This window comes from Phycodurus eques, chromosome 13 (assembly GCF_024500275.1).
Source record: "Phycodurus eques isolate BA_2022a chromosome 13, UOR_Pequ_1.1, whole genome shotgun sequence".
Taxonomy (NCBI): Eukaryota; Metazoa; Chordata; class Actinopteri; order Syngnathiformes; family Syngnathidae; genus Phycodurus; species Phycodurus eques.
Window position 1 is genome coordinate 21,799,294 of NC_084537.1, and position 13,519 is coordinate 21,812,812.

General features: G+C 40.3%; 1 protein-coding gene across 1 annotated transcript; it reads left to right on the top strand.

The window, feature by feature from the left end:
- The first annotated feature begins 24 nt into the window (after positions 1-24).
- On the top strand, positions 25-11,493 carry LOC133411449 (ankyrin repeat domain-containing protein 13C-like). The gene is made up of 13 exons (XM_061693848.1): positions 25-821; positions 1,511-1,552; positions 3,287-3,391; positions 5,069-5,154; positions 5,253-5,298; positions 5,371-5,437; positions 5,803-5,947; positions 6,052-6,183; positions 8,099-8,260; positions 8,335-8,414; positions 8,503-8,601; positions 9,856-9,956; positions 10,040-11,493. Exons 1-13 carry the CDS (start codon positions 452-454, stop codon positions 10,168-10,170), a joined length of 1,566 nt encoding a protein of 521 aa, XP_061549832.1. The 5' UTR covers positions 25-451; the 3' UTR covers positions 10,171-11,493.
- The last annotated feature ends 2,026 nt before the right edge of the window (positions 11,494-13,519 follow it).

The following is a 13,519-nucleotide window of genomic DNA, read 5'->3' on the forward strand; positions in this document are numbered from 1 at the left end:
AATCTCTGTGAATCCCGCGAGAGTAGCTCAACTCGAGTGGCTTATTGAACCGTCCCGTCTGTGTGTTTGATATTTGCCGCAAAGCAACCGGTTTGAGATCAATATGCTTCCAAGAATGAATGGAGGGGACGTTCTTCTAATTGTTTGTGGCTCAGTCTTGGCTACGTTTTATTTTGATGTGTGTGCCGTTTAATATTTAACACCTTTGAGGTTTTTGTCGCCGCGCCCACCGTGTACTGTATATGCATGTATATATATTTTTTATTTCGGGCTAGCTTAGCAGTAGCACCGCTTGTCGGATGCTAGCTTAATGTCGCCGTCAAGTTTGGCGGTCGTAAAGCAGGGGAATTAGTCATTTGTATCCATTTTCCCCATTACTTTTCATTTATTGTTAATGCCGACAAAGTGTAGTTAGCTAGTAGCTAGAGGACTTGAGGTCTTATTTGCCGTCATGACAGGTGAGACGATACTTGCCGCGCGCAAGGATCACTACAAAGGCAACAAAAATGCACAAGTCGTCGACTCGTTCGACGACACCACCAACGGGACCATCCCCAGCGGGACTGCTCACCATTTGAAATCCAACAAGGCTTTCCTGAAATCGGTCAAACCGGCGGCACTGCACCACCAGCAGCTGCAGCTGAATGCAAACAAGCTTAACGGCAACGCGTCCATCGGCACCATTGTCAACGATGACAATAAGAATCCGATCATCCTCACCAACGGGGACTTCCCGGTGCACGAGTGTGTGTTCAAAGGAGATGTGAGACGGCTCTCCTCCCTCATCAGGATGCATAACATCTCTCAGAAAGACGTGCACGGTAAGAACCATCCCATCAGTTCATTGTTTTCCACATCCTGCACATATTTCAAATAAGTGTCTAAATGCTGAAGAGCGTATCGTATTCGACACCAAAATTATTTTTCTTATTTCATCAATGTTGTCATTCTACATTTCTCTCCCGATTCAAATCATTCCAAACTCAAAATTCGGGGTGCTCCCCGCACCCTTAAATGTTTTTGAGACAACCTAAACAAGTGTAAACCCAAAGAGTACAGAAATGTGGGAACTATTTTCCACTTCCCCCAAACTCCTACTTGTACCGCAATTCCATCTTTTCCATGGAAATAACTACCATTGAAATGAACGGACACATTTTCCAAATTTAACTCATCCTTCCACATTTCACACCTTATTCAATTGATTCAAACTGTTGCGACCTCAAAATGTTCAGCCTATACAGGTCATATTGGAAACTCTTTTACATATCCCCAAATTCCCACAGTATTACACATTCTCCATGACTCAATTCACAAGTAAACAATGATATTTTACATATTTACCTTCTCCTTCCACATTTCATGACCGATTCAAACCATTTCAACTTCCAGTCTCACATTCTACATTTAAACCGTTCAATTAATTCTACAGCATTTTAGTTCAGTGTCAGCTCTTCAGCATTCGCATGCAATTTCTAAAGAATTTGGATTGAATTTGTTTCTGTTTTAGGTAATACACCTCTCCATCTGGCTGTGATGCTGGGCCACAAAGGTAAGCGTGCATTCACGTGACATGGACAGATGTTTACAATCTGTTGCTCAAGATTAGAATAAATAGAACACATGGAAAATTATGGAAATTGACGTAACCTGTTCTAGCGTCAAACTGTCGGGCAATTGTTACGTTACATTTTAACATTCTGAATCGGAATGGTCCTCAAATAAACGTTATAAATGCAGCAATTAATGCGAGTCGAGTTAATTCATTGTGCTTTTTATTATTTTAAACCTTCACAGGAGCGTAAAAGAAGCTAGCCACTGTACAGTAAAATAAATAAATTAAATCATTCTTTGATTTATGATGAACATGTACCATTTAAGGTGAGTCAACTTCATTGCACGTTGTACCATATTTGACACTCTTATCTTTAAAATGAAGTAACCACTGTGTAATAAAACGTAAACTAACATAAAAGTACTCACCCTTTGATGCAACGTAGCGTTTTAAGGAAGGATATTTAAGGCAACTTACCTTTATAAATTAAATTTTTACGTAATTTTTTTTTTTTTTTTTTTTTAACATTCTGAGAAATATAATTATAAAGTATAAAAAGAAGTTAGCCGCCTTATAATAAAACACATTTTAAAGTACTCACCCTTTGATGTGTGACAGAAATTTAGTGTTTAAGGTCTTGTGTAAAAATAAATTTACTTCACAATATCAATACTTAAAAAGTAAATTGTAAAAAGGATGTTATTATTGATGGTATTGTCACTTTTAACCACGTTGTACTGAACAGCCTGGCCAGAAACATGTACAACCCCAATTCCAATGAAGTTGGGACGTTGTGTTAAACAAAAATAAAAACAGAATACAATGATTTGCAAATCATGTTCAACCTATATTTAATTGAATACACTACAAAGACAAGATTTTTAATGTTCAAACTGATCAACTTTATAGTTTTTAGCAAATAATCATTAACTTAGAATTTTATGGCTGCAACACGTTCCAAAAAAGCTGGGACAGGTGGCAAAACAGACTGAGAAAGTTGAGGAATGCTCATCAAACACGTGTTTGGAACGAACATCCCACAGGTGAACAGGCTCATTGGGAACAGGTGGGTGCCATAATTGGGTATAAAAGGCGCTTCCCTGAATTGCTCAGTCATTCACAAGCAAAGATGGGGCGAGGTTCACCTCTTTGTGACCAAGTGCGTGAGAAAATAGTCAAAGAGTTTAAGGACAATGTTCCTCAACGTACAATTGCAAGGGATTTAGGGATTTCATCATCTACGGTCCAAGTCCCATACAATTGCGGCCATACAATTCTAAGTTAATGATTATTTGCTAAAAACAATAAAGTTTTATCAGTTTGAACATTAAATATCTTTGTAGTGTATTCAATTAAATATAGGTTGAACATGATTTGCCAATCGTTGTATTCTGTTTTTATTTATGTTTAATACAACTTCCCAACTCATTGGAATTGGGGTTGTATAATACTTTATTTTGCTGTAAGTTCCTATTTGTTTGTATGCATATCGCACTTTTCTACTTTGCCTTTCCTGGCACCTTTCCTTGGTTGCATATCCCCCCAAAAAAGCAAAACACTTGTGGCGTTAATCTTTTACATTCCCTCTAAACTGAAGTACTCTTACATCATGCATCGCTGGTGGCGATTTGTGTGCTTGATTTTGTGACTTTTGAGGCATTTTTAAAAAATGAATACACTCTGAATACACCTGTTTATACATGTAAATTTTTTCTTCTTCTTTTTTTTAAGAATGTGCCCTTCTTCTTCTGGCCCACAATGCACCTGTAAAGATGAAGAATGCACAGGGGTGGAGCCCTCTGGCAGAAGCTATCAGCTACGGTGACAGACAAATGAGTAGGTTGCTACACTTCCTCTAATACGCCGTCTTTGTGGCTTCATGCCGCTTGTATTTACATCTTTGAAGTGGCGGACACACATAGCGAGCTAATATCTTAACTGATTTTGAAAATGTTCAAGATTCCACACATGACAAGGAAAAAGTTGTGTTGTGTGTTCATCACTTCTCTATTGCGCACTGCTTTAGAAAATGGATGGGGGGATCAATTATAAAGGATGTTATATACCTTACGATGTTCTACAGCTCGGCGTCAAGACATTTTCCAGAACTGGAGTTCTCTGTCTTAGAATGGAGGAGCCCTGTTAGTTGCTTCTCTGTGCGTGTTAGTTGGTGGATTTGATCCGAGCATTTATGATTCTGGCGTGGGGCATCAGAGCAGCTTTGGCGCACAGCCCGAATGACGGCTTAGTGTCGGGAAGCTCGTCGCAAAGCTTTACATATGAACAGCATTTGGGATGCCTTCTCTCTTTTCATGCTGTGAATCTTTTACAGGCCTTTAAAGATGGAAGAGTCTGGAGTGAATAATTGAAAAGTAGCCTGCATGGCAGCGCTGCTGTTTTCCTGCAAGTGTAGCCACTTTGCATGCACATTTGCACACGTACCAATGCAACCGTTTTTAATAGAAAAAGTTAAATGAAGGGTGTGCTGATATTTGTGGTTTAAAAAAAAACGAGACAGGTTTGTCCTCCATCGTCACCTTTAGCCGCTGCAAAGAAGTGCTTTGTCAGCACGTTACAGTCCGCTGCTCCGACTCCCACACTGCATCTTGAGACGTGTTAGCTTAATATGGAGCCAGCCGCCCGTGCATGGCACGTGTGATTAAGTCGCTGCTGGAATTGTTTTCGTAATGGTGCACCGCTGGACTTTAATATTTACGGTGTTTACTTTTCTTGCTTTTTATGCACTTTTAATGCATTAATTAATGTCTTAACTTAGCCAATGTGCACTCAAGTATTTTCTTAAGTGGTCACTTCATTTTGTACACAATCAAACAAACGGTATCAAAAATTGTGCCCTTACAAAGATAATAGTGCTCGTGCATGTTACTTAAGCCTTCTTGTTGTTACTTCTTCACTTTGGCCCTGACACCAGTTTAACCGATCGACACGAAATTGCGTGGACATGTCTAACATAACAGGACACATGAAAAAGTTGCAAAGACCCGTGGCTGAAATTGAACAGGAAGTCGGCCGTTTTGGTTTTAAGCAGCCCTTTTGGGGCCAATTCCAGGGCTCATAGGAGGAAATTCGTTCAAATGAGCTCCAATCGCAAGACAGTATCATGCACAGAAACTGTTTTGCTAAATTGGGCACAGCATGGGGTCACATTTTTATTTTTAAATTGGTACAGACTGAGTGATAATTCATAAAACAATAAGCTTATTATTGTACTTATAGTGTAACATAATTACCATATTTCCTCAAATATTGGCCTCATCGGATCATCCACTTGAATTGCCTCGAATAGACACAACTGCCCTCGCTGTGACATTTGTCGGTCGACATTGTCACCGCAGCTCACGCAGCGCTAGCACAGCAGACGTGGCATCTGTAAAGCGGAACATGCTAGCATCTTATTGAATGACCTCTCTGACAGCGTTGATCAGAAGTGAGTCTTCTGGGTGTGAAGGCACGTGTCAAGAGGTTAATTCATTTTTGCTTCCTGTCCCGCAGTCACAGCAATACTGCGCAAACTCAAGCAACAATCCAGGGAGAGTGTGGAGGATAAAAGGCCAAAATTACTGAAAGCCCTCAGGGAGGTGAGCATATCAAATGACATTTTTATTTAATTAATTAATTAATTTATTTTTTTACAAATCTTTGCACTGTTCATCCACTAATCTGCTGTTTCTTGTAGCTTGGCGACTTTTACCTGGAGCTGCATTGGGATTTTCAAAGCTGGGGTGAGTATTTTGTGTAAATGTCTTTAAATGCAAATACTGTCAAGACTTATAAGTGTCTTTTCTTCATTACAGTGCCTCTGTTGTCCCGAATGCTTCCCTCTGATACTTGTAAAATCTACAAGCAAGGCATCAATATCAGGTAGCCACAAATAATGAACATTAAAATGTTTTATATTAAAAAAAATCATGATACAATAATTGTGTTATTATATATTAATGGGGGGCTTTTTGTACAATTGTATTTTTTAATATCACAAAATAGTATAAGTTTCCACAAATAATGATAACTGGATTACAATATTATTGATTAGATCATATACTTTGGGGAAATATAATAACCATCCACCCATCCGTTTTCTACCGCTTAGGCGAGATCGGGTCACAGGGGTTGTAGCTTTAAAAGGGACGCTCGGACTTCCCAGTGGCTCATTTGCATGAGACACAACCAAGGCTATTTAAAAAAAAAAAAAAAAAAAAAAAGTCACATCCTCCCTTCACATTCAGACTGGACACCACCCTCATCGACTTCATCGACATGAAATGTCAGCGCGGAGACCTCAGCTTCATCTTCAACGGCGACGCGCCGCCCTCGCAGTCCTTTGTGGTCCTGGACAACGAAGCCAAAGTGTACCAAAGAATACACCACGAGGTCAGACATTGTTCACCTGCAGCAGACGAAGAGGGAGCAGCAGCACTTCATTGGCTTGTGTGTGTGTGTGTGTGTGTGTGTGTGTCTGCGCGCGCGCTTCAAAGGAGTCGGAGATGGAGACGGAGGAGGAGGTGGACATCTTGATGAGCAGCGACGTCTACTCGGCCACCTTGTCCACCAAGTCTATCACCTTCTCCCGTACTCAGAGCGGCTGGCTCTTCAGGGAGGACAAAACTGTAGGAACTTGTACTCTTATTTCCTCATATGGTGGCTATCTACATTCTCAAGTGTAGAGAGGACTAGCCAAATGTATTTTTTATATGATCATACATTTAAAACCATTTCCAGAATTAATAAACAATATGGATTTAATATATAGTGTTATATTAAAATTTAATATTTAATATTACCATGATTAAGCCAGTCTTATTATGTAAAACAATCTATTATGTAAAATGTACAGTGGGTACGGAAAGTTTTCAGATTCCTTTAAATTTTTCACCCTTTGTTGCAGCCATTTGTTAAAATCATTTAAGTTCATTTTCCCTCATTAATGTACACACAGCACCCCATACTAACAGAAAAAAAGTAATTGTTGAAATTTTTGCTGATTTATTAAAAAAGAAAAACTGAAATATCACACAGCCATAAGTATTCAGACCCTTTGCTGTGACACTCATATATTTAACTCTGGTGCTGTCCATTTCTTCTGATCATCCTTAAAATGGTTCTACACCTTCATTGGAGTCCAGCTGTGTTTGATTAGACTGATTGGACTTGATTAGGAAAGCCACACCCCTGTCTATATAAGACCTTACAGCTCACAGTGCATGTCAGAGCAAATGAGAATCATGAGGTCAAAGGAACGGCCTGAAGAGCTCAGAGACAGAATTGTGGCAAGGCACAGATATGGCCAAGGTTATAAAAAAATTCTGCTTCACTTAAGGTTCCTAAGAGCACAGTGGCCTCCATAATCCTGAAATGGAAGACGTTTGGTACGATCAGAATCCTTCCTCGAGCTGGCCGTCTGGCCAAACTTAGCAATTGGGGGAGAAGAACCTTGGTAAGAGAGAGGTAAAGAAGAACCCAAAGATCACTGTGGCTGAGCTCCAGAGATGCAGTCTGGAGATGGGAGAAAGTTCTAGAAAATCAACCATCCAGAAGTCCTCCACCAGTCGGGGCTTTATGGCAGAGTGGCCCGACGGAAGCCTCTCCTCAGTGCAAAACACATGAAAGCCCGCATGGGAAAAAAAAAAACACCTGAAGGACTTCAAGATGGTGAGGAATAAGATTCTCTGGTCTGACGAGACCAAGTTAGAAATTGTTGTGGCATGTGTGGAGAAAACCAGGCACTGCTCATCACCTGTCCAATACAGTCCCAACAGTGAAGCATGGTAGTGGCAGCAGCATGCTGTTTTTTTTTTTTTCAGCTGCAGGGACAGGGAGATTAGTTGCAATCGAAGAAAAGATGAATGTGGCCAAGTACAGGGATATCCTGGACAATTACCTTCTCCAGAACCTCAGACTGGGCCGAAGGTTCACCTTCTAAAAAGACAATGACCCTAAGCACACAGCTAAAATACCGAAGGAGTGGCTTCAGAACAAATTCGTGACTGTTTTTGAATGGCCCAGCCAGAGCCCTGACTTATACCCAATTGAGCATCTCTGGAAAGACCTGAAAATGTCTGCCCACCAACATTCACCATCCAACCTGACAGAACTGGAGAGGATCTGCAGGGGGGAATGGCAGAGGATCCCCAAATCCAGGTGTGAAAAACTTGTTGCATCATTCCCAAAAAGACTCATGGCTGTATTAGCTCAAAAGGGTGCTTCTACTAAATACTCAGCAAAGGGTCTGAATACTTATGGCTGTGTGATATTTCAGTTTTTCTTTTTTAATAAATCTGCAAAATTTTCAGCAATTCAGTTTTTTTTCTGTCAATATGGGGTGCTGTGTTCCATTAATGTGGAAAAATGAACTTGAAGTATTTTAGCAAATGGCTGCCATATAAAAAAAGGTATGAAATATTTAAGGGGGTCTGAATACTTTCTGTACCCACCGTATGTGTGTTTTATTTTCTCTTCTTTCTAGTGGACATTTGAGTTTTTGGGTACGCGTAGACTAACGTGCACTTTGACACGGCGTTGCAGGAGCGGGTGGGCAACTTCCTGGCAGATTTCTACGCCGTCAACGGCCTGGTGCTGGAGTCCAGGAAGCGGCGCGAGCACCTGAGCGAGGAGGACATCCTCAGGAACAAAGCCATTATGGAGAGCCTCAGCAAAGGCGGCAGCATCAGCGAGCACAACTTTGAGGTGAAAGGTGCTTCTTTTAATTTTATTTTGGGTTGCTTCGGAATGGGAAAAAAAACCCAAAAACTTTTTCACAGTCCGTGAGAAGACAGTCCCTCTCGGCGCCGGCCCTCAACACCATTTCCTGGGAAGAGTACATCACGGCAGAGCATGGAAAGTAGGTAGTCATTATTTGACGTTTTTTTTTTTTTTTTTTTTTGTATCAGCAGGACAATGTTGTGATGGTTTCCTCCTTGTGAATGCAGGCCTCCTCATGTGGGAAGAGAGCTGGTGTGCAAAGAGAACAAGAAGCACTTCAAGGCCACCGTAGCCATGAGCCAGGACTTCCCTCTGGGCATCGAATCGTGAGTACCCGCCTTTGACTTGACACGCAAGGTATGAGATAGCTGTTACTAGATTGAAACTAATACAGGAGCTTCTTTAATCCAGATTTAAATTTAGACTCTTATTTTTAGTGAGGAAGTTTTGCAGGGGTGTACACTTGCACTGTTAGTAAATACCTTGAGTCACTCTCTTTAAAAACCAAAGACTAAGTCCGAAAGCTTGCTGTTCTGATAGATTGCGACCTGACTTTCAACAGTCATATCAAATCAATTACTAAAACTGCCTTTTACTATCTGAAGAACATATCCAGAGTGAAGGCTTGCATGTGTCAAGCAGACCAGGAGAAGCTCATCCACACTTTTATCTCAAGTAGACTTGACTATTGTAATGGTCTTCTGACTGGACTCCCTAAAAAGAGCATTAAACAGCTGCAGCTCATTCAGAATGCTGCGGCTCGCGTTCTGACTAGAACAAAGAGGTCAGAGCATATGACTCCAATTCTAAAGTCTTTACACTTTTAGAATAGATTTTAAAGTTCTGCTACTGGTCTATAAATCACTATAAATGGTTTAAGTCCTGAATACATGAATGAAATGCTAATGGGATATAAACCCAGTAGGGCTCGTGAGATCGACAGACTCAAATAGTGGAGCACAGAGTCCAAAGCAAGCATGATGAAGCAGCATTTAGCAATTATGCAGCACACAAATGGAATAAGTTGCCAACAGAAGTGACGTCAGCCCCAAGTGTGCTTGTTTTTAAGTCCAGGTTAGAAAGTTTTCTTGTTTCCCATTCTTTTTCGAGCATTTCCACTTATATTAAATATTATTATTTATTGTTATTATATTATATTATTTTTTATTTTATTTAAAAAATATATATTTGTTTTCAGTGTTTATAAGTGTTTTTTTTCTTTGTTTTTAAATGCTTTTACTCATGTAAAGCACATTGAGTTACCTTGTGTATGAAATGCGCTATATAAATAAATTTGCATTGCTTTGTTACCTATAGTGGAAACGCTGTACTGACCGACTTCCAAATATTTGCGTGAGCACACACATATTTGCAATAATTTGTTCCACAGTCCAAACTGTCACAAAATCTTTATGAACTGGTCAAATTTTAACATTGTGAATTGTCATACAACTCCAAGCAGAAGTTGACCAGTATAATTTGAGTACGTTTTTTTCTTAAACACTCTACGAGAAGCTAACCAGCTGCTAATGTAGTATCGCTAATAAAGGGTGTTGTTGTTGTTGTTGTTGATTATTCAGCTTACTGAACGTGCTGGAGGTGGTGGCACCCTTCAAGCACTTCAACAAGCTGCGGGAGTTCGTCCAGATGAAGCTGCCCCCCGGCTTTCCCGTCAAACTCGGTACGCACGTCGCCCCCCCCCCCCCCCTTTGTTCCGGCGACTTGGCTCCCCTTCGGTAACACCCCTTTCTCTCGTTTCCGCAGACATCCCCGTGTTCCCGACCATCACAGCCACCGTCACCTTCCAGGAGTTCCACCACGACCAGTTTGAGGGCTCTCTCTTCGTCATCCCCTCCGACTTCAAAGAAGACCCCAGTCGCTTCCCGGACCTCTGACCGCCTGGAAACTCAATCCTCCATTGAAAATCACTCCCGCTATTGCATATATATACTAGCATACTGTAGTTCTCAAAATGGCTGCCGGGGGTATATATTTACTTAACTGCAGATGGGGCAGGCCTTTATCTTTTGGAATCGTAGTAAACCATATTTATCGAGCGAGTTTAAAATGAATTAAAAAGGACTTGAGTTGCATAAACACGGACGCACATGTTGTGGCGCGACCATGTTGGGAATGAAGCTAGTCATCTCGATCACTAGATCATCTTGAACTAGTTTACAACACGCTGTGGGTTAGACAACGCACCGGCCCACAGACTGTTTACGTGCTACTGTTTTGGTTAGCAACAGCGTTCAAATGCATTTAGTCGTCAATGTCTATGAACTGAGATAATTACATTTAATGGGCTTTTTTTCCCTGATGAAGAAAAAAGGGAGGTGTTAATTCATCGTAAGTAAAACCGCAGACTTATTGGGTGCGGCGTTGACTCGAGGGGAGGCCACCGTTTTAAGAAATCTGCTTTCTATGTTTAAAAAGGGAGCTGATGGTCGGCCATTTTCTTGCTGGATCCAAAGCAAACCTATGCTTTCATGCTGCTATTCTCCTCAAAGGACTCATTAAACCCGTTAAAGCTAAACATATTTCTTAAAGAGCTAGATTAACTTTGCTGAAAATTTGATACAAATTCGTACAGTATTCATATTCAATATATGATTAATTGAAAAGTGAAGTTTTGTTTTGTGCAAAAGGACCACTAAATGAATGGTCTGTTTTCAATTTAGAATTTTGTCTCGTTTAATGCTTCAGGCTTTACAGGTTTAATATTCATATTCTCATTTGTTTCAAGTGTCCTGACACTGTGTTGTGTAAATAGTTTTGTCTCTTCAGCAAACAAACAAACAAAAAGGTTATATCCTTATGCTTAATTATGCATTTGTACATATATGTCTCTCTACTCATGGACTTACTCTGTGTAGCAATACATTGACGGTACGCAAGAATGTTTATAATTGAGCTCCGAAACGCGTTCATGTTCCACATTCAGGTTAGCTCACGTTTACCTCGTCGCCCGCCCGTCTTTTCCATGGTCCTGTCAAAGATTGTAACCCGTGTTCAGGTTTACTGTCGTTGGCATCAAGTTCCGCTGCTGCCATGTTTGAGGGCACCTTTTGTGGTACACAGTTGAAACGAGTATGTCACACCTTCAAACACCTTTTGTGCTGACAGTAGCTTGTCTGTTATTATTTTGTATCAACTAAGCTGTGAAGTTGTTGCCACTCATCCTTCCCTTTTCAATAAAGCACCAGCATCACATTTCACTTTGTGTCAAATGTTCAACTTCTACCATAAAAGTGTGTTTATAGATGTCCTATTAAATAAATATGCACTTAATTCACTACTTTGTTTGCTACCGTTTAATTATTAATGGTCTTTTTTTTTGTTTTCTTATTGGACTAGCAGTAAGTAATAAGTATGATATTTTACATTATAATAACACTAGCTCATGAGCTACTAAAGTGATAATGATACTATAATTATGAGGTACTAAGTCATAATTATGATCTTGTGAAAGGAACGAGTAACAAAGCTGTGCACAAGCTCTACGGAAATCTAAACGTGAGCTTGATGAAGGTCTCGTGTACTTGTACATCACAAAATGTACTAATAAACTCCACCGTTCAACTTTTTGCCTGTGTTTGAACGTCACACAAAAGGTGACGTAGGCGGTAGGCGGGGCTAGACCTGCTGATGTTTCGGTTGACTAAGTAAAGGTAGTGTGGTTGCCACGCGTTGAAAAGAAGTACTTTACAATGCCTATATTTACCCAGTAAATCAAGTGGCTCATCTATATATATCTAATTTTCACTAACGTCGTCGGCTTACTACCCTGAGAACGTCTGATCTCGCAAGCTAAGCCGGGTCGGACCTGGTCAGTACTTGAATGGGAGACCGCATGGGCATGCCAAGTGCTGTTAGCCTTTCGCACCTATAATATTAATTTACACTGGGTGCTCTTATTACTTGTACATGGAAAATATACTCTATATATTGATACTGTACATCATTATGAATATATTAGTGGTGCCTTGTGTTACTGTTTGTGCATCATCATTAATTCATTGGGACGCCTTTGGTTGTGCGTGACATGGCCATCGGGGGGCAGTATAATCCAGTCATGAAGACACAAATCAAGGCTAACCACAGCAACCACATAGCTTTGCCTTAAAGCTGCTTAGCTTAATGCTAATAACCAACCTACAAAACGCCATTGAATAGCATCTACGTGGCGGTGTTAAATGAAAAAGTGGCAACAACACATAGACAATATAACTACTCACATGCCTATTTTCTTTGTGCTCTGTGACAAAATACGAATACTTTTGCAGTTTACTGAGTGACAGCAGTTGTTAGCCTTGATTTGTGTCTTCATGACTGTAGGATACTGCCCCCCGGTGGCCATGTCAAGCACACCCAAAGGCGTCCCAAAGAAATAATGATGATGCACAAAGAGCAACACAAGGCACCACTATTATATACACATTGATGAACAGTATATATAGAGAGAGTGTAAGTAATAAGAGCAGCCATCGTAAATCAATATTATAGGTGCAAAAAGGCTTAATTAAAGCACATGGTATTCCCAGTGGGTCTCCCATCCAAGTACTAACCAGGCCTGACCCTGCTTAGCTTCCAAGATCGGGCGTTCTCAAGGTAATATGACCGGAAACCGACCACACGTGAAATTTAGATGGAAATAGATGACACAATATTCCTAACGTGCCGCATGTTTTGAACCAGACTATGAAACCCTAACTCTGTTTTTAAAACCTACCTTGAAAGCCTAACCCTGTTTTGAAACCCTACCGCTAATGTGAAGCCGCACTTTAAAACCCTAACCCTGTTTTAAACCTATTTTGAAACCCTAACCCTGTTTTGAAATCCTACTTTGAAACCCAAACCTGTTTTAAACCCTACTTTGAAACCCTTAACCCTGTTTTGAAAACCTAACTCTGTTAAAACCTTTACCCTATTTTCAAACCACCCTTTGAAACCCTAACCCTATTTAGAAACGCTACTTCAAAACCCTAACCGTTTTAAAACCCTAATTGCAACAGTCAGAATGTGTGACCTTTCTTTCTTTTTGGGCAACCCCAACAGCCCAAAAACATTATCTTGCCCTTCCAACGTTGCCTCACTTTCATCAGGACGCAAACATTCTAAAAACGTGATTCCCCTTAAACCCAACTCCATACTTGCATAGAAACCCTAAGTTTATAGAAAATTTAGTCATTAGACACTTGTTCATGTATAAACAATATCTAAATAAGAAAAATGTAAAATTGT